This window comes from Astyanax mexicanus, chromosome 3 (genome assembly GCF_023375975.1).
Source record: "Astyanax mexicanus isolate ESR-SI-001 chromosome 3, AstMex3_surface, whole genome shotgun sequence".
Lineage (NCBI taxonomy): Eukaryota > Metazoa > Chordata > Actinopteri > Characiformes > Acestrorhamphidae > Astyanax > Astyanax mexicanus.
In genome coordinates, this window is record NC_064410.1 from 388,473 (window position 1) to 410,276 (window position 21,804).

At 37.3% G+C, this 21,804-nt stretch overlaps 1 protein-coding gene across 6 annotated transcripts in view; it reads right to left on the reverse strand.

The window, feature by feature from the left end:
* Positions 1-246: 246 nt before the first annotated feature.
* Positions 247-21,804, reverse strand: part of thrb (thyroid hormone receptor beta) — a 100,622-nt gene continuing 79,064 nt past the window's right edge. For 3 of the 6 annotated variants that reach the window (XM_049476017.1, XM_049476020.1, XM_049476019.1), the window contains 7 exons: positions 12,664-12,764; positions 11,959-12,106; positions 10,311-10,516; positions 9,122-9,208; positions 8,109-8,255; positions 6,628-6,886; positions 247-4,812 (listed from right to left, as the gene is read on the reverse strand). In XM_049476017.1, coding sequence (XP_049331974.1) covers positions 4,571-4,812; positions 6,628-6,886; positions 8,109-8,255; positions 9,122-9,208; positions 10,311-10,516; positions 11,959-12,106; positions 12,664-12,764 — 1,190 coding nt within the window. In that variant the 3' untranslated portion in view covers positions 247-4,570. Of the gene's footprint in view, positions 4,813-6,627; positions 6,887-8,108; positions 8,256-9,121; positions 9,209-10,310; positions 10,517-11,958; positions 12,107-12,663; positions 12,765-15,789; positions 16,499-21,804 lie in introns of those variants that run through there. The other 3 variants (XM_049476014.1, XM_049476015.1, XM_049476016.1) reach the window with 3 other exon arrangements.

Below are 21,804 nucleotides of genomic sequence, written 5' to 3' on the forward strand. Positions count from 1 at the left end.
TTTTTAATATGAAAACGTGGCTTTATATCAGATTATTGTTGTGTTATGTAGAGAACTGAGTTCAGTTTTTTTTTATTGAGTGTAAAATGTGTTTTAAGCAGAACATGTGTTTAGTGTTGAGAGACTTGAGAAAAGGTTAAATAATCTGTGTTTTAGTAACTGTGATACGTCAGATTACTGTTATCAATTAGAAAAAAAATGCAATATTTCACATTTAAGAAAAACAGGAGACAGTAGAACACACGGTTCAGATATTTCTCAACAAAACCACCTTTATTCTCAGAGCCAGTTCATATTAAATACAAACACCACCATCATCATCACCACTGTCACCATTATCCTCCTCATTCTCATCCGAATTTCGCCCTCGTTTTACAATCGTCGATCAGATCCAGGATTACGTTCTTTTAGTGCAACTTCTCTCTTTTCCTCCAGGGTACCCAAATCTCAGCACAGTCCAAACTCTTAATCCTATTTAATCCTCGGCTTCACTGTCTCACAGCAGCCGTGTGCAATACAGAAAAATTTGGTTTAAAAAAAAAATAAAACGAAACAAAAAAACCCAAAATCTCCAAAGCCTTTCAGGAACTGATTCACGTTTAATCCACACTTGAACAGACTGAAGTTTTATTATAATGGAGTCAAACCCAAAACCCAAACTTAACTTAATTCCAACTTCAGCTCAATTTCAGGACTGCCTGTTTACCCCCCAGAAGCCAGGCTCACTGTTCACACCTCTCAGATCCAGATCTTCACCTTTCACATCGAATCTGTTGGCTAGACATTAAGACACATACGAACAGAAACAAAAAAAACGCATTCTCTGAGATTGTTTCTGAGATTCTGAGGATGATTCGCTTGATTTCCGCTTTTTTTTAAACAGTTGAAGGAAGGAGGAGGAGGCCTAGGTGTCTCTCTCTCTACAGTGGGGTTTTGGCTCATCCAGTATGAAGTTCCAGGAAGTATGTATCCGTTATGAACTGATTGTAATCACCGTAAGTCTCTCTTGTGGAAGGAGCTTAATGTTTTTTTATTTTTATTTTCTCGGAATGGCAGGAAGTAATACTGGAAAGTGAACCTGTGTGAAAACCTGTGTGGCTTTTTTCTTTTTTTTTTTTGTTAGAAACGGCTTAAACCAAGCTTTAGTTGACCGTGTGTGAGTGTGTGAGAGTGTGTTTGTGTGTAAAATGGAAAATGTTCATTATATGCAAACATCTGTAAAAAATATCTACTGTCTGAAAATATACAACCGCTTTTTTTTTTTTAAATATTTCATTTATTTCTTATTTATACTGTAAAATAATTTATCATCTTCTGTAGTGGGCTTCTTTTGTTGTGTTTTTTGTTGAAATCACTGCGTGTTCTTTCATTTTTTTTCCACTGTGTTCTGAAGCTTCTCTTGCGCCTCTCTCAGGAGACGAGAGGAGGTCTGCAGTAGGGCTGCACGATATATCGTTTTTTTAAGCATCGTGGTCGCGATGTGCATGTTGTGATGTTTTGATTCTCGACTCAAGAAGTAGGTACACAGCGCTGTCTCTGTGTCTGTGTGAGTGACAGGCTGCTGCTGCCTGAGAAGTGCAAGGGGGAGGGGGAGCGCACGAGGAGTAAACACGAGGTAACCTCACGCATGGCCTCCATCCACATGGTTGGACACGTGCTTGTAAACGTGAGCACGTGTGGAAAGCTGTGCTCCTCAGTGCAGCACAGTTTATCAGTGCAGATATTTCCAGTTACAGCTGAATTCACGCTCTTATTTACCTTTTTAAAAAGCTACAATTTAAATGCTGATTAAAGGGCCGATTACTGTAGTTTTGCTGTTTTATTTGGGTTTTAAGAGCTGCTCGGCACTGACTCGGACTCAGAATATGGTCGAAATATGAGACGGTGCACGGGTGGGGGCGGGGCTGGGTTCTGCATTGTTTAATATCATGATATGATATATAATTGAAAAAAAGAACATTTGCAATGTAAATTAGTTTTTTTCCAGCACCGTGCAGCCCTAGATTGCAGTGCGACCTGCAGCTGTGTACACCTGACTGCACTTATACCTGACCTGTATACCTTTTTATATCTTATCAGCAGGAGAGCAGCTGCAGCTTCCAGTCTGTCTTTCAGGCACCTCTATCTCTCTTTTTCTCTCTCTTTCATCTCAAACACTGATTGTCTGTGCATTTCGTCTGAGTCTGTGCTTGGTGTGCATGTATTTGTGTGTGTTTGTAGTCCGTGTGTGTGTGTGTGTGTGTTTTGTAGTCCTAAATCTAAGCTGAACCACCAGAGCAGGAGTCTATTGCTTACGAAAGGCATCACTTTTACAGAGAAGAACGTGAGCTTGAGGCAAAGTGTTGTGGTTGTTGCTGTTTGTTTGTAGATAGATAGAAACGACCAGTCATCGATGGCGGAGGTATGTGGCGATAATGTGTCGCAGTACAATGTAACGTAATGAGGATGATGTCATATGAAAAAATTAAACAAAACGAAATAAACACAAAAAATTAACAAACAAAAAAAAACCCAGACAGACTGAAAGTGGAACAATCTCCTCAACGTCTCCTCGAGGTCACGCTTGTGTTCCGGAGCGACGGGTCGTCCTTACCTCTCTCTCCTTCTTTCTCTCCATGGAGGACCTCGCCGCTCCTCGCTGTACATGCTCGTGTGCAGTGTGGATGTAAATGTGTGTGTGTGTGTTATATATATATGTGTGTGTGTGTGTATCACCCAAACGGCTGATTCTGAGGTTGACTGACAGGTCTGACAGAGGTATAAATAGGCAAACTCATAGCACCATCAAAAGTCCGAGCGGAGGCGTCACCTTCGTCTATCTCGCCACAATATGACACAGTGAAATGCGCAGGAGTTCCTAGAAGAGCCGGACAGACAGACAGATAGTCATTCAGTCAGTCAGACAGACAGGTGGGTGGGTGATCTGAGGATATGGATGATGGGTACGGTAAAGAACGGAACGAAACAGAAAAACAGAACAAAACGGAAAAGAAAATCGAAACGTGGCTCCCAACGGGTCAACTTCCCAACGGGTCCAGAGAACACAAGCGTTACACGTGTGTGCATTCTCACTTTTTGGCACCTAAACAGTGGCATTTCTCAACTAAAGTGATTTGAGTGGCTGGAGAAGTTTGCACACACTTCTGAATCACTTCAGAAAGATTCTGGACTTCGCCTGCTTTAACTTTTTTATGATCTGAAGTTCGTGCTCATCAACAGTGCTGGAAAACTCTTGTGTGTTCTTGTATTAGTGTGTAAACTGATTAATGACTGTATGAACATAGTTTGGACACAAATTTCTCTTTTTCAATGCGTTTTCTTTATTTTTTCATGACTGATATTTACATTGTAGATTCTCACTGAAGCATCAAAACTATGAATGAACACATGTGGAGTTTTATGTACTTAACAAAAAATATATATGTATTCTAGTTACTTCAAAATAGCCCCCTTTGCTCTGATTACTGCTTTGCACACTCTTGGCATCATTCTCTCAATGAGCTTCATTTAAGAGGTGGCCACCTGAAATGAAAAGTTTTCCAACAGTCTTGAAGGAAGGAAGGAGTTCCCAGAGGTGTTTATTAGCACTTGTTGCTCCTTTGTCTTCTTCACTCTGTGCTCCAGCTCACCCCAAAGCTCATCTGGATTGGGTTCAGGTCCGGTGACTGTGGAGGTTCAGCTCATTTTTTATTAAGTACATAAAACTCCACATGTGTTCATTCATAGTTTTGATGCTTCAGTGAGAATCTACAATGTAAATATCAGTCATGATAAATAAAGAAAACGCATTGAAAAAGAGTGTGTGTCCAAACTTTTGGTCTGTACTGTATGAAAGTAGGTCTTGCTCTGCAGAGTTATGGATGAAACATGGCTGAAATGTAGTGAGAATCCTTTTCTTCATCAAGAGTTCAGTTCAGGATTTACAGACTGATACCAGAGGCTCCAGATCTCCTCCTGAAGGCCTGTGTTCCTGTGTTCTCTTCCACAGATCTCCACACGGTTCCTGCTCCACGAGGAACTCAACTCTGTGCACGTCGATACAGACGCTGCGTAGATCGTACGAGCGAGCTGAGCGATGAGCTGAGTGACAGTGAGATACTGGGAGATACTGTAGGATCACTTATGAAATTTAAACTGTACAACAACAAAAATACACCTATTTTCGAGTAAATGAGAAGAACAAGAAAAGAAAAATGTACAAAACGAGAGAAAGAGAGAGAGAATAAAAACAAACAATCAAAAAACAAACAAAACAAACCGAAATAGAACGCTATTCACATGTACCCGCATTGTATAAGGAATGGTCCGTTCAGAAACTCGGCCCGAGAGCTACTTTTTAAAATGTTTATATTTTTCTTATTTTCTGATTTTTTTAACTCTATGGAATGAATTGAATTGTTGACTCTCAGTAGTGACTCAGGACAGAGTTAAACGTTAATCGAGGAGTCCGCAGAGGGCAGGGGGTGCGGTTAAGCGCCACTGGTGTGAGAGTGAGTGTGTGTGTAAGTGTGTGTGTGTGTGTGTGTGTGTGAGGGCCGGGGGATGGGGGGGGGGGGTGATCGGCGCTGCGTCAGTCCTCGAACACCTCCAGGAACAGCGGGGGGAAGAGCTCGGTGGGACACTCCACCTTCATGTGCAGGAAGCGGCTGGCGTGGCAGGCGCCGATCATCCGCAGGTCCGTCACCTTCATCAGCAGCTTGGGCCAGAAGTGCGCCACCTTGTGTTTGCGGTAGTTGATGTAATGTTCGAAGGCCAGCAGGAAGTCCTCCTGGCAGCGCTCGATCCGCTCCACGCTCGTCAGACCCGGACGATCTGCCGATTAAAGGAGAGAAAGAGAGAGAGATGATCAATAAAACAGTGATAAACAGAAGCAACAGGGCAACTTCTATTAGAAATCAATTTTAAGAGGCACTAAACCATATTTTAATAGCTAAATTGTGTTCCTTTAAAGTGATAAATCATAAATCCTGCTTAAATAAATTATTATAAACATTTCCTAACCTTTAAAAAAAAAAAAAAAAAACGCTTTTATTGCAATTCATTTCCGCCTCTGCAGCGCCCTCACAGGTTAAACTGTGCTATAGGTGAGAAAGATAAGTTCTCCCTCATGCCCCGCCCCTAAACCCATACATCACCCAGGAGTGCCCCCCCCCAACTATCCCTACAATTCAAATAAAGTTGGCACGTTGAACATAAATTAAATTGAATACACAACAAAGACTAGACATTACATATTCAAATGGATGAACTTTAACGTTTTTTTTTTTTTTTTTTGCAAATATTCACTAATTTTGATTCACATTGTGGAAAACAAGTGACATAAGGATGCTAATATTAAACGTCCATGGCATAGTGTTGCCCTCAAAAACAAATTTCCATACTAAACTGTACAAAATGAACCTATTTATAAATTATAAATATAATATAAATATAATGTCATAAGGCATATCTAAATCCAATACAATGAGATGTACAGGTGGTTCATAGAGGGTTAATAACATTGGAAAGGTTCTAAAATGATTAAATAATCTAAAATTGAATTGAAAGTCACTTTTGAAGGTAAAAATGTACCAGAATGAAGGAAATTGCATCTAAATCTTATCATTTAGATAATGTAAAAATGCTTCTGATGCTCCTGTAATATATAAAGTAAGAAGTGTTTATTAATACAGAGGGTGTAGTGTAGGTTTGACCCTCATACAGACTCTCATAGCAATCAATTAATACTTAATCAATACCCTGAACATGGCCTTATAATCCCAGTTGTTCTGTATGCAGCACAGAGCAATCTGTCCGTACCGAGCGGAGTGGATAACAGTGCTGGGGGCGGAGCCTGAGCGAGAGACGGACACCACAGTCTTTAACTATTGATTGTGATATTGATTGATTATCACGGCTGAAGTTTAATCCCGCTGTGTAATCCGAGCTAATCTCTGCAGAAAGATCTGCTGCAGCTGCTCTCAGGCTTTTCCTGCTGTAAAAATCAGAGATTCACACGCCTGAAGCCTCACTGCCTGACTGTTACCCATACAGAGCAAAAAAATAAATACAAAATATAAAAATACTTAAAAATGATGAGTTTCTTTGATTTTACCAAATTAAAAACCTCTGGAATATAATCAAGAGGAAGATGGATGATCACAAGCCATCAAACCACCAAACTGAACTGCTTGAATTTTCAATTTTTTGCTCCAGGAGTGAGCATAAAGCATGACGTTATCCAAAAGCAGTGTGTAAGCCTGGTGGAGGAAGAGAACATGATGCCAAGATGCATTAAAATTAAACTTTGGTTTTTCATACAAATATTGATTTCTGAACTCTTAAAACTTTATAAATATGAATATTACCTTTTTTTCTCTTTTCTTTGCATTATTTGAGGTCTGAAAGTTCTGCATCTTTTTTGTTATTTCAGTCATGTCTCATTTTCTGTAAATAAATGCTCTAAATGAGAATATTTTTATTTGTAATTTGGGAGAAATGTTGTCTGTAGTTTATAGAATAAAACAACAATGTTCATTTTACTCAAACATAAACCTATAAATAGCAAAATCAGAGAATCTGAATAATACAGCTTATTAATTATAAATTGTGAATTTTATTTTATTTTATTTTCTGTGCTGAACTCACCGGAGGAGAGCAGGATGACCGCCTGCAGCAGCGCCACCTCCGAGTCGTCCAGGTTAAAGGAGGAGAGGGACACGCCCAGATCGAAGATGGCGTCCGAGACCACGCCCAGACCGCCGTTCTTCAGCTGCCCGCGCGTGACCGCCATCTCGCCGTTCAGCGTGAGAGTCTCACTCTCCGGGTCGTAGCGCACCGCCGCCCGCAGAGACATGATCTCCATACAGCAGCCCTTCAGCAGGATGATCTGATCCTCACAAGGCAGCTAAAACACACACACATAGAGTTTTAATGTCATATAAGCACATTAACAAATTAACACCTTTCACATTTTAAACATTTTACTTTGCTTTGATTTAGAATCTAATTTATCCATTTTTTTATTTTTAGTTTAGTTTTAGTCAAAATTTATTTTACATAAGTTCTCTTCTACAGTTTGTATATTTTCATGCCTACAGAATTCGGACAGGTTATTTTTTTCATATTTTTTAGAAACAGATTAACAAAAAAAAAACCTTTAAAAGCTTTTGATGTGTTTCGAAGAGTTAATGTTATTATTAACTATTTATTTATTTTAAGCTGTGAGTGAAACAGATCATTTACAGTTTTATATTCAGGTTTTTTTTTTTATATTCAGATTAACCCGTTGAAACTTTGCTTTGTGCTGCACAAACCTGTTCCACCTCCTAAACTGGTTTATAATTCTGCGTTTAGTCGACTCCTGGTGCATACGACGCACAGCCTGTGCGAGCGCCCTATGCAGCTGCCCGCTCTGCAGTTTAAATTGGCTGACGTGACAGTTTATTAAAGAAATATAAGATAAAAGGAAGGGTCAGACTGTAAAAGTTGTATTAAGTTTAAGGGGGCCACTTTTTAGTCGAGATTTTGTAGGCGACTTTTAGACGATAAACGCCTTACTTTATACCATATTAATTAATATGGTATAATTGTTTTTTACAGTATGCAATCCACAATTATAGGCAAAAAACCTCCACCTTAACTAGTAACACACTAACATCTGTATGTGGTTCATGTTTCTTATCTTTCAAGTGCAGGCTAGAAAAAGTAAGTGAACCATTTGGATTTACATATTAGATTTCTGCATTATTTACACAAAATATGTTGTTCGATCATTATTAAGTCACAATTATAGACAAACACAAACACAATCTAATGAACTACTTAACATGACATACACAACACTGTTACTACAGAGTGCAGGCTGGACAAACTACCTGAATATTTGAGTGATCTCTACAGATTACTGCGAAAACATGGTCTAAAGTTTTTACTACGTTTATCTAATTTTATCTAACACAATCTAACAAACTGAACTAAAAACTAAAACACACACACAAACACTGAGTAAACATCCAGTACACTTTTTCTTTTTAAAACATTTTTAAGCTCTTTATAGAGCTTTGGGTCATTGTCCTGTCGCCTTACCCAACACCTGAATGTTCAGAGTGAGGAGATGGATATCTTACCTCGCAGAACATAGGCAGCTTTTTGGCGAAGTCCACCACTCTGGTGATGGCGGGGGTTATAATTTTTGTAAACTGACTGAAGGCTTCTATGTCCACTTTACTCCCCTCCGGCGCATTGACGATCGGCCCCTGACCGATGTCTTCAGGCTGCAGAGACAGGAAGAGGAGGGTCGGGGGGTTTTAGCAACGGCGTGACGGGAGGCCTAGCGGACATTAACCAAGTGGAAGGTGTGACACAGCAAATCCTCATTCCCCTCTAAAAGCATGAGAAAGGCCACAGAGTTACAGCGAGACACATTCCAAAAAAAGGTGTAGTGAGTCCATGGTGCCCAGTTATTGAGAGGAAAAGGAGGAGAAGAAGGAAACTTAAACGATAGAACGAATAATCGAGGAAGCGGAGCAGAGAAGCCTTTAGGTTTAGATCCCTCTATGATGATGAGGATGATGGTCTCATTGACTAGGGTTATTCACTGACTTTCAATTCTCCCCCTTTTGTTATTTACCTTATATAAAAATAAATATAAATATATATTAAAATATATATATTAACTGCCCTTCTGACCAGAAATAAAGTGATGATGTGAAAGATGAAGCGTGGAAGAGACCAGACTGAGGAAAAGGAGGACAGGTGTGCTGAGTACAGCGCACAGACCCAGCCCCAGACTGCACTTTCTTTCTCTTTTCTCTTTTTCAGACTTTAATTTTTTTTTTGTAGAATATATATTTGATTTTCTTTATTGAATGCAGCTATCCCTTAAGCTTTCCTCTCCTGTGTACACCTTCAGTCTGATACAGCGAGCAGAGCGCTACACAAACACGGCAAACAGACGCTTCAAGCATTCAGCATGTCAATCTATCCACAAAATCAATTCAAATTAATAAATTAACCAAAAATAAAATAAATAAATAAATGACAGAACGGAAGCAGCTGACAATTTTAGAGAGCGTTTCTTTTTTGGGGTAAATAAATAAAAAAAATAAAAACTCAATGGATTTGGTCTACTGGTTCTTACCTTGGTTTCCTTCACCCCCACTGCACTCTGGTCAGAAGTATAGAATAAATTACAAGTTATTTCATTAAGTAGCATTGCTTCCTCGACCTGTTGGGCAATCAACAGGGATCGTGAAGTTTCAATGAAGAACCCGAGTCAAGCCAACTAAAAAAAACAGGTTGAAACTGAGGACAGATGAAACAGTGCAGACAGAAACAGAGTGAGATCATGAGCTCAGAGCAGAGCGCCGTGTTTCCATGCAGTCTAAACGCTTAAAAAACACAAATACGCCGAAATCAGACTCTTAATGACCAAATATTACGGTGAAATATGGTGAAATTAATGGATATACTTATATTTAAGATATATATATATATATCACTTATTTAACCACATAACAAATAAAATAACATAACAGTTTTTTGTGGTTAAATAAAGGTATTTTTATTTAAATACCAATAAAATCAGATTTGAGAATGTAGATATTTAGATATTTAGGTAATGTGGCATGGAAACACACGACAAAGTGTGAGTCCTGAGACAGACGGTTAATCTGCAGAGGACAGCTAGAGTTTAACATGAAGAGAAACATGGAGAAAGCAGTGGGTTAGAGGCTGAAAAACATGAGGACAGAGACATTAAAAAATAATATTATTAGAGAGACAAAGAACAGAACAGAAAACAGAAGAACAGAAATAAACATGTAAATAGATCCAATTATCAGTTTAATATATTTTAGGTTTGTTTGGAAATTAGAGGAAATTAAAGGAAGTTTAAGGAAGTTTAAGGAGGGAAATAAGAGGGATAAAACGGGGAAAGATGTTCCGTTAAAGTTAGTGCTGCTTCCTTTGCGGAACACAGAGTCTCCAGCGTCCAGCTAATTCTCCCCCATTTCTACAAGATACAAAAACATGGACATATTAACACAGGGAACCACAGCGTGGTACACGGGACTCGGAATTAAGATTACGGGGGCCGAGGGAATTAAAGATCTAGGAACTTGGGAAGTTGGAACTGGGTGTGTGATTCAAGTTATAGCGAAAAATAAATAAAATAAAATAAAATACAAAAAATAAAAACACACAAAACAAGAAACAGACACAAAATAAAATGAAAAACTAAATTAAATGAACCACAATGACACAAAAAAGAACCCAAAAACGAGGTAAAACGAGAGCGTGGCGCTGACTTCGGGGAGAAGACGTCTCACCAGGAATTTGCGTTTCTGTTTCCAGTGGTTGCCCTGCGCGTTGGTGGCCATGTGGGCCTCGGTTACGATGCGGATCAGCTCCCATTCCTCCTGCGACGGCTCCGGCCGGTCCCACACCGTCTTCTGCAGCTCCTCTCGCCGCCGGCGCTCGCGGTTCTCCTCGATCAGCTTCCGCTTCGCCAAACGCTTACTGTCATCCAGCACCACTAGAGGGCGAGAGAGAGGAACGGAGATTTAGGAAGCTTCCAAAAAATTGCCTGCGTCTTTAAAATAGCAATCCGCCAAAGTCAGAGCTCACCTGACTCTTAAAGAGAATGATTAGCAATGATGAGACACTCTGATTGGTTTATTTCACGGTTAACTCAAACCCAAACACAAACACATCCGTGATTGTAAAACTTAAGATAAAGAGTATATGACTTTTGCTTTCCGTTTCGAGTTGCACATTGTGTACTTTTCCCGTCGTTACGATAGCAAAGACACACAGACACTGTCCTAAATGAAGCTGCATGGTGCACGGCTGATGCTTCGCCTATAGATCATTAAAATAGAGCCCTGAGTCTTCACTAGGGCTGCAACTAATGATTATTTTGGTAGTCGACTAATCTGACGATTATTTTTTCTTCTTCTTCAATTGGTCGATTAGTCAACGATTATTTCTGCCATCTCTAAAAACGGTAGAAACAGCAGAATATGAGGTTTAAATGGCATATAAATATTTAAATGTTGTTTTAACATGGAAATTACTGATATTTAGTGATGTAATATGTTAATATATATAAGATATAATAATCTGTTGTGTGTTTGGGCACTTTTGGAGACACAAACTAAGTCTAAGTACCCAGGCCCTTAATCAAAACACATTTTCTCTACAATTATCTCTGCTTTCGACAGCTATTTTATGTGCATATATTTTTTGTTAAATAAAAAAAAAAACTTTGAAATCTCAAGATCTCTGAATCTCAGCATTTCTGACCCTGATGATGTTCAGGCAGGACACCTGATGGTCTTGAATCACAGAAAAGTATTGTGGTACCTGTTTTTTTTTAAGTTAAAGGGAATTAAAAAGTTTAGTTCGTCCTGCATTTTTTTAATACACCTTTAAAACCCACAATTTCAATTTACCCTCCTAATCAAAACATATTTTGCCAATTAACTCTGCTTTTGACAGCTATTTTCTGTGCATATATTTTTAAAACACACAGATATGTACTAATACTAATATATCCTGAACTGTGCGAGTGCAGCTGATGCAGCATCACAGCGCTAACGCTCGGAGGAAAGCGCAGCGACTCGGTTCTGATACATCAGCTCACAGACGCAGCCTTGTGCTGATCCACATCACCCTAGGAGTGATGAGAGAAAAGAGTACCCACCCAGAGAGAGGAAGACCAACTGTTGTGCTCTCTCAGGGCTCTGGCAGCTGATGGCAAGCTGCATGAATGGGATTCGAACCAGTGAGCGATCTCCTGATCCTAGTGGCAGCGCTTTAGGCTGCAGGAATTGGAGGATTGGTTTAATACTGACCTGACAGAACTTTAGTTAAAGCGAGAAATAAAAATGTATGCATGTGATTATTTGTGCATGTTTTGTTCAGGTAGTTTTTAATCCTGAAATTTGATAAATCAGATGAACAGGGGGAACTCACGGTCTGTGGCCATGCCAACGGCAATGCACTTCTTGAAGCGGCATTCCTGACACTGGTTGCGAGTGACTTTGTCGATGACGCATTTTCCCTCGTACTTACAGGCGTACGTCGGGTTCAGGTTCTTCTGGATCGTCCGCCGGAAGAAACCCTGTGGAGGAAAAAAGAACAGCAGGGTTTACTAGATTTATCTCATTAAAACAGGAAAAACAAAACCATCCATCCGGTCAGAGTGTAGAGCTTCAGACAGAGCTAAAAACAAATTAATAATATTATATAATAATATATTATTATATTTTACGGTACTCAAGTTTTTTTGTTTGTTTTTTGGTTTTTAAATACTTGCAAATGTCTTTTATTTGTTATGTGTTCTTATGCACTATACTTTAGGTCTATGGCCGTGTTGTTAAGCGCTTTGAGTTTTCAGGAAAGGCGCGAAATAAATTATTATTATTATTATATAGCATAATATAAAGATCCGATTACTGTGTTCTATAAAAGTGGCTTTCTAATACAGTATATTACAATGTGTATTATATATATATACAATATATAATACACTTTCTAGTATAACTGGAGATGCTTGTACTGCTGATATTTTGCCCATTTTCAATCATAAATATTTTAAATATCTTTTTAAACAAAACATGTTAGTAATGAGATCAAAAGACAAGCTTTTTATTGAAGCTATAGTGAAGTGAAGCTCACCTTACAGCCCTCACAGGTGATGCAGCGGTAATGATAACCTGTTGCTTTGTCCCCACAGACCACACACAGCTCGTCCTTGTCCAGGTAACTTGGTATGTACCCTGAATAAAAAACACAAACCATAAACTACAAATAAACTACAATAATCTACAAATAATCCACTAAAAGAATAATGCTGCTTTTTGTAGCTAAATTAAATTAGCAACCAGTAATTTACAAGTAAAAGAAAATAATAAAACACTGTTAATTTTGATTCATCATTTAGTTAAACTTTTAACTTATTTAATTTTTAGTTAAAATCATTTTATTTATTTAATTTTCTATAAGATCATTTGTCCCACTAACTTTATTAAAAAAAAAAACTGGAATAATTAGAGACAAACTAAATGAATTTAAAATAACAAATAAATAACACAGACTTGCATCAAACTGCAAATACTGACAAAAGATTTTTTTAAAGATGATTTTAATTGAGAACATTATGTAATTGAATTCTAAATAGAATTATTTAAAGCAGGTAAAGCAAATAAAAAAATAAATCTGATTGCATCATCCAATCACCCAATAGGCCAAAAATTCAAGCAGGATTTTAGTGCAATAAATTAATAAATAAAATAAAATAAAATAAATAACACAGAAGAGAAATGTTGTTTACTGCAGAACGTGGAAGAAAAGGTGGAAAACTGAAGAAAGAGTGGAAACAGGAGGTCCATAAAGCAATATTTCACACACTATTCTACACTACTCTCAGTAAAACTCCTAAATATAAGAGTGAAGGCTGCTCGCTGTGATATTAAATATATGAAATAATAAATAAAGCTCAGGTCAGGAGAACAGCGTGAGGGTGAACTCGGCTCGTGCTGCAGGTGGTTGTGAGACGCTGCGGCGGATTGATGGAGCTGGTGATCAATAAGAGTGCAGGAGGTCAGAGGCAGAACATTATTACCCCTGTAAACCTTCTGTTCCTCTGTCTGCTCCTCAACCGCCCACAAGCCTGCCAATCAATACCCTCTACAATACCCCAGCAACCCCATACACACACACACGTTCACCAGCTATACACTATATTATACACTATTATATACACTATAACAGTGCAATCACAAGTCCATCACTGTGATACAGCTGTAGATGAAAGGATATATTGATACATAGACAATAGAAATAATTTTTTATAAATTATTATTGTAATTATTTCCAATAATATAACAATAAGGTCTTCAGGGTACATTGTTAATTAATCAATATTGCGGTTGGCTTTAGACTTAACCAATCAAATTTGAGATCCAACAAAAAGGAATTTCAATATATAATTATATGGATATGGATATATGGATATATATATGGATATGGATGGATATATTGTTACACAGACAATAGAAATGTAATTAATTACTATAAAAAACAATAAGGTCTTCAGGGTACATTGTTAATTAATCAATATTGCGGTTGGCTTTAGACTTAACCAATCAAATTTGAGATCCAACAAAAAGGAATTTCAATATATAATTATATGGATATGGATATATGGATATATATATGGATATGGATGGATATATTGTTACACAGACAATAGAAATGTAATTAATTACTATAAAAAACAATAAGGTCTTCAGGGTACATTGTTAATTAATCAATATTGCTGTTGGCCTTAGACTTAACCAATCAAATTTGAGATCCAACAAAAATTAATTTAAATATTAGGTTATTGATTCACCAATGCGGTTTATAATAGAGTATATTACAAATATATGTATTTTATATTATACTTTATATTGATATTAATATGTGATATAGCTGTATATGGATGGATATATTAATAAGATAGATTATAGATGTTTATATGATCCAACAAAAATGAGGTTTCTATTGTCTGTGATGCGTCTGTGTCTACTTTACACCACGTTATACAAGATTTCCGACTGCGTGCTCGATCTAAAATTAAAGAGATTAGAAAGGATTCGGACTATTCTTGTCCTTTTGCTGCTGAACAAACACAATCATTAATCACTTATATTACACAACACAGGTCACGATAGAGGCGTATATATTCCAATCAGATCCAATCAAACACATAAAAGCTCTCAGCACACATTATAACCCTGTTCACCAATCTGATAAGGAGATTATCTCCCGTACTTTTACAGACTGACACCATTCAGAAAACTGTGCTAATCACCCGCTGCACCCTCACACTCAGCACAGTGAACAATCAATCACAATCAACACGATTATCACAATTATCACAATCACAGATGAGCACAGACACAGAGTCTGTCAGAATATATACAGACAAAATGACAAAAATATTAAAAGGGTTTATCTGGTTAAAAACTTTGTTCCTTACTAGAACTGTTCCAACACTTCATAATAAAACAAAGAACTGTGCTAATCACCTGCTGCACTTTCAAAGTTAGCACAATGAACAATCAACACAATCAGACCATTACAGACAGGAGTCTACCAGACTAAATACAGACACAATTATTAAAACAATGCAATTAAAACAATCTGTTTAAAACCTTTGTTCCTTACTAGAACAGCCCCAACACAAGCTCAAGAACACTCATAAAACAAGCAATGAAACTCAAGGACAATCAAACTTTTATCATCATACACTTCTAGCTTTCAAACTATATAATATACAGCTCTGGAAAAAAAATAAGAGATCACTTAAAAATGATGAGTTTCTTTGATTTTACCAAATTGAAAACCTCTGGAATATAATCAAGAGGAAGATGGATGATCACAAACCATCAAACCACCAAACTGAACTGCTTGAATTTTTGCACCAGGAGTAAAGCAGCATAAAGTTATCCAAAAGCAGTGTGTAAGACTGGTGGAGGAGATTATTGATTGCACGGAAAAAAACATCAGGGTTATTCTACCAAGTATTGATTTCTGATCTTTATGAATATGAACTTTTTTTCTTTGCATGTTTTTTTTTGTTATTTCAGCCATTTCTCATTTTCTGCAAATAATAAATGCTCTAAATAACAATATTTTTATTTGGAATTTGATTCAAACTGATTCAGAAACTGAAGTGATCTTTTAAATAATTGACTCTTTCACGTTTTAAAACAGTCCTCTCTATGACTCTCTGAATCCTCAGTCCAGCACTTTTACCTTTCTTATGCTGCGCCTGAATCCACTGCATCTGAGTCATGTCTGCCCTGGAGTCTGAGAAGTACTCAGGCTGGTGGAAGTGGCTGAGCGGCAGCTCCATGCTGCAGAACTCGCTCTTGAACACGGGGTTGGTGGGGGGGTAGGCGCAGGGGTACGCGTGGCTGGGGGGCCAGGCCTGCTCCATGCAGGGAGGCGGCGGCGGCGGGTGGTGGTGCAGCGGCTGGGGCTCGCAGTGGCCGTAAACCGGGCCCTCGCCTCCGTACATACAGTACTCCCCTCCGCCCGGCACCGTGTAGCCCCCGCCACCCCCGTGCTGCAGATCATACATATCCGGCATGCAGTAATTCATCACTACAGACTCGCCAAGGCACGATGAACTACAGCGATGGTTAGCTTAGCTTAGTTAGCTTAGCTTAGCTTAGTTAGCACCGCTAAACAAACAAAAATAAAATAAAATTAATTAATTAATTAATTAAAAAAAGTATATAAAAACGATTAGTAAACGATTAAATATATCGCACTCTGAACGCCGTCATCGTCATTAGCTCTGTTTTAAATTATTAGAACATTATTAAACGATTAAACACCGAATCAGAACTCTGAGCTGCGCGTTTTGTGGTGAGGCGAATGGCGTGAAAGGTGTTCGGAGGACATGAGGCCTTATATATCTCTACACGCTCCCGCCCCACCTGCCTCAGCTCCGTCAAATTGGAGGGAAGATTTATGACTACGCGCTCTTCTAATCTGACTCTCAACAAATCCTGGAAGTGCAGCAGACAGGGGTGATGCTCCCTCAGATTAAAACCAATCATCATCCAGCCTGAGCGTCGTCTCTGAGATCCTGAGAGATCCTACTGCTCTATAAACTAGAGTATATAACCCCAGATCACCGTACCTCACCGTACCTCAGCCTGCTCTACTCTTTAATAAGAGGCACTGTGCTTTAATAAGTGGATAAGAAAGTTTTATTATCAGTATTAATATCGATATAACTGATGAAATCTCAGTAAGTGATTGGATTAGTGTCAAAATCCCCAAAAGCTGAGGTCGGCGGATCAAGCGTCCGATCAGGCGCAGCGCTGCCCGGAGAGATATTGATTTCCAATACGAAGCGCTGCATGACCTCATGTGATGTTAATCTGTGCTAAACCATATTGATGTTATTCTAGATTATCCTGAAGCGGAGCCGAGAGCGGACAGTGACGTGCAGGAGCGCAGCAAAAAAAAAACATCAGCTTTACTGCATTCAGTTACTCAGAGATCCAACAGTTCCAGACCTAAAACATGATCCACCCCAGAGATAGATAGATAAATAGATAGATAGATAGATAGATAGATAGATAGATAGATAGATAGATAGATAGATAGATAGATGTGTAAATAAGTGTAAATAGTCCATCTCAACTCCACCATGCATCATAAAAGTGTCTTCTTCAAATTAGGGCTGGACTAAATATGCTGTTCAATGCTGTATCAGTACATCAACACTGTCCAATGAAATATAAAACAGCAACTTTACAGGAGAGAGGAAATAACTTCTAAACTTTCTATAGAAGTCAATGTAAAAATACTTTATTTCAGGTAATTTTAAATTATTTCTATTGATCCGTTCATCAAGAAATGTTGGCACAGTGTTAGGAACAGCTTTTGTGTTCAAATTATGTATTAAACTAAAAATCCACAAAAATTGAGATACTTGTTTTTCAGTCAGATTTTGGACATTGATGATATATTACTGATATATAAGACGGTACTCTATTGATTAATATCCCTCAACAAACCAAACCGTTTCCACACAAACAATCCATGTACATTCTTTTAATAAATAATACAAAAAAATCACATTCACATTCAGATATGTTTTCAAACATATCAATATTGATGATAAAATATATCATAAAATATATTGATATTTAATTCTCAAAATATTAAGACACCAACAAGTTGAGTATCTGTTTTTTTTTAATGCTCATAAGAAATTAATTGAAACCAGTTAAAATCACCTAAAACAAATATCTGCATGACAGCAGTGATGTTACAATACGATCATTTTTGTATAAATATTGAATAAAATGGTTTAGAAAATATCAATAATATCAATATCTGTGATATACTGGTCAGCCCTACTTCATTAAATATATTGATATTTAATTCTAACAAGGCCTGTTATGATTAGAACTTTTTGTGGGTCCCAGAAACATCATTTTCGGACTGTTAAATTCCACCGACATAAAGACAATAGAATAGAATAGCATAGCAAAACAATTAAATAAATAATTAAATAAAAGACAACTAAATTTTTATTCAATTGTTCACATACCACAGTTGCTGCACACTGTGTGTATGGAGTCACAGTTATTATTGAAGCACTGGTCTAGTATATATATATATACATTATTGAGGTCATGTCTATTTATTGTACGATAAGTCGATAATGTGATTATCATGAGAGACCTAATTCTCACAATATAAAAACACCAACAAGCTGAGTATCTGTCTTTTTTATGCTCAAAAGTTAAATAAAGTTAAATCACTCCTTAATCTCAGAGACAGAGTTTATAATAATCTGAGAGCTAATGCAGGTAATTTAATACTGAACTCCAGAAACGACTACTGAACAGAACATTTAGCTTCAGACAGAAATGGAGGGAAACCGAGGCGTCGGGTTCAGACAGACGCGTGAGGCACTAAAGCGATCAGCGAGGAACAGCTGTTTATAGCAGGGCCTCTGAGGCAAATCTGCTCCCGACCAGAAGCTGATTCCAGTTTAACTTTTTGAGGAGGTGATGTCCTCACGCCCAGGTTTAATCTTTCAGACTGATTCACAAAGAGCTTCAGCCGACAAACAACTTCAAACACACACTAAACTACAACCAATCGAGTTCATTCTGCAACTCATCCATCACCAGTCAGAGTACAAAGAAAGAGAAATATAACAAATAATAATATTCATGAATGAAAAGAGTCAGAATCCGTCTATCAGAGATTAAAGAAAGCTAAAATCACAGTAAACAGATTAAAATGATTTTATACAGCTCTGTAAAAAATAGATATTATAAAATATAATCAAGAGGAAGGTGGAAGATCACAAGCCATCAAACCACCAAACTGAACTGCTTGAATTTTTACACCAGGAGTAAAGCAGCATAAAGTTATCCAAAAGCAGTATGTAAGACTGGTGGAGGAGAACATGATTAACATGATTAAAAAACAGGGTTATTCCACCAAATATTGATTATTTCTGAACTCTTAAAACTTTATGAATATGAACTTGTTTTCTTTGCATTATTTGAGGTCTGAAAGTTCTGCATCTTTTTTATTTGTTATTTCAGTCATTTCTCATTTTCTGCATATAATAAATGCTATAAATGACCAATGAATATTTTTATTAGGAATTTGGGAGAAATGTTGTCTGTAGTTTATAGAATAAAACAACAATGTTCATTTTACTCAAATATAAACCTATAAATAGCAAAATCAGAGAAACTGATTCAGAAACTGAACTGGTCTCAGAGCTGTGTGTGTATTTGGGTCTTGGGGGGTTTGAGTTGTTGAGTTGTTGGAGGCTCTTAATGAAAAATCTATGAGTTCAGATCTCCCAGCTGTCTGGTTCTCGGGTGGATGAACCCCGAGTCCAGTAGTTGTGTGGATTAGGAGGGAGTTAGAGGAGAGTTAGGAGTGTTCTCGGACATTAACACAGACTCGGACATCCCATCACTTAAGACCATTATTCTAATTGAGGGCTGACCATCCTCTTCCTCAGTAATGAACAAAACCAACAAGCCTATTAACTGACCAGCAGCTACAATCAGCACTAATCACTTCTGGTCTTTCTGGTCAATTAGTATTAGAATTGTATTAGAAACAGTAGATTTGATAGAATTATAGATTTTAGATTTTAGGATGTTTCTTACCTTATTTTGTTTCTTTTTTTTTTCATTTCACGTGAAAAACAGTGTATATAGTCTTCTAGTGTATGCAGTAGAAGTATTCCTCATGATTACCTGAAGGCAGGTGTGCTGTTTTTAAAGTCCTGTGTTTTATATTCCAGGTTTAGAAGCAGGAAGTGTTTAGTTTCTCGACCTGACTCTGTCCTTCTACTGATCAATCCAGGACTAAAATAATCAAATTAAAGGTACAGGTAAAAGTACAGGTACAGGTAAAGGTCAAGCGATTGACCTTTCTTTTTCTAATTCCACCGGTCCTAATCTGAGCAGGTAACTTGTTGTTGAACAACACCTCTAAAACAACCTCTCTAAAAATCCTCTAAAAACTAAAGACTAGAGTCTCAGTATTCCGGCTGTATTCCGGCGCGGTGGATGTCGGGAGCCGTGCGCTCAGTTCGGCAGCTCCTGGTGAAAATGGATCTACTAGTGAGCTTTTGCACCGATTTATTCCCTCCCTGATCGATCACCTCAGGTCTCAGGGGTTCAGCGCTGGTCATGCACAGTTTTCAGATGGCGGCCCTCGCGGCGCCGGGGATAGGGCCTGGGTTGACATGTCTTTCTGAGCCAGATGTCCCCAGAGACACGGCGTTACCTGAGAAGGACGTGCCGCCTGAGACACCTTCCCCTCCAGGCCTCAGGGTGAGCTGAGGGAACGCAAACAAAAACATGCGGCCGTCCCCGGAGGACTCGGAGCTCCCCACCTACTAATAATTACCCTCAGATTAGACTTTACACACTGCTGATAAAACTGACCTCAGACCTGCTGCTGCTGCTGCTTTCAATATACAACAATATACAACAATATTGCTTTAACTATAGATTCACCAATGATGTATCGATTTTATTTCTATTTTTCTAAAGTTTAAACCGATTCTGCGCGACTAGTTTATTTACTGTTCACTGATTTTACATCTCTATACGTTTTCACTGCTAAATTAAATGATTAAATATCTGTTTTTTTGCACTGTCTGTATGGCTGGCAGCAGCTTCTTTCCCCAGGCCATTACTCTCTCTCTCTCTTAAATAAGGACCCGTCTCACATCTCTCTACTTTAACTTTAAATTGTATATATATTTTTAACTATTGTTACTGGCTGCACGGCACTTTATTATATCATCCTATATTATACTACACTATATCATATCATTTATATATATTGTATAATTCTTCTTCTTTCTTCTACAGAGTTACTGTATTCAGCACATAATGCACTTTATCATATCGTATTTTTATACAATTTGTATTGTATATTTTATTCTATTTAAATGTTGATACCTGCACCAAGAAAAAGTCCTTGTTCTTTTTGGTACTTGACGAATAAAGATTCTGATTCTGATTCTCTCAATATACTCAACTATTTTTATTGGCTGCACTGCACTTTATTATACCACTTTATATTATACAACACTATATCATTTGTATAATCTACTGTATAATTAATCTACTGTGTAATTTACTGTTTCTACAGAGTTACTGTATTCAGCGCATAATGCACTTTAACATAATATATTTTTATACATTTTGTATACTTAAAATTTTATTTACACTTGATAATTTTGTATTTTTTATTGTATATTTAATTCTATTTAAATGTTATTCTCTCAATATTTTATATTTTACTCATTATTTATTATTATTTTTATTATTATTATTATTTATTTAATAGTTTATTTATTGTCCACTGTTTACATCTCTATAAGTTTGCACTGCTAAATTAAATTATTATATAACTGTGTTTTTAAACTTTCTGTAGGGTTAACATCAGAAAGGAGTGCAATGTGCACAACAGCTGGTGTTTATTGTAGTTTTACTGTGTTTAACTGCACTACCTCTATTCTCCATTACACACACTAAATAAAACTCTACTTTTATACTATTTTATTTAATCTTTATATGCATCATTATTTCTTATCCTTTATTTGGAATGTTTGTGTAGTGTGTATACCTGCTGCTGCATGCCCAGAATTATGATAAAAAGTGGATGAAACACTGAAATTCTTAAAATTAAAATCTTACAATGTTTGTATGTTTGATGTGTCAGAATTTATAATTTATAATTAATTTATAA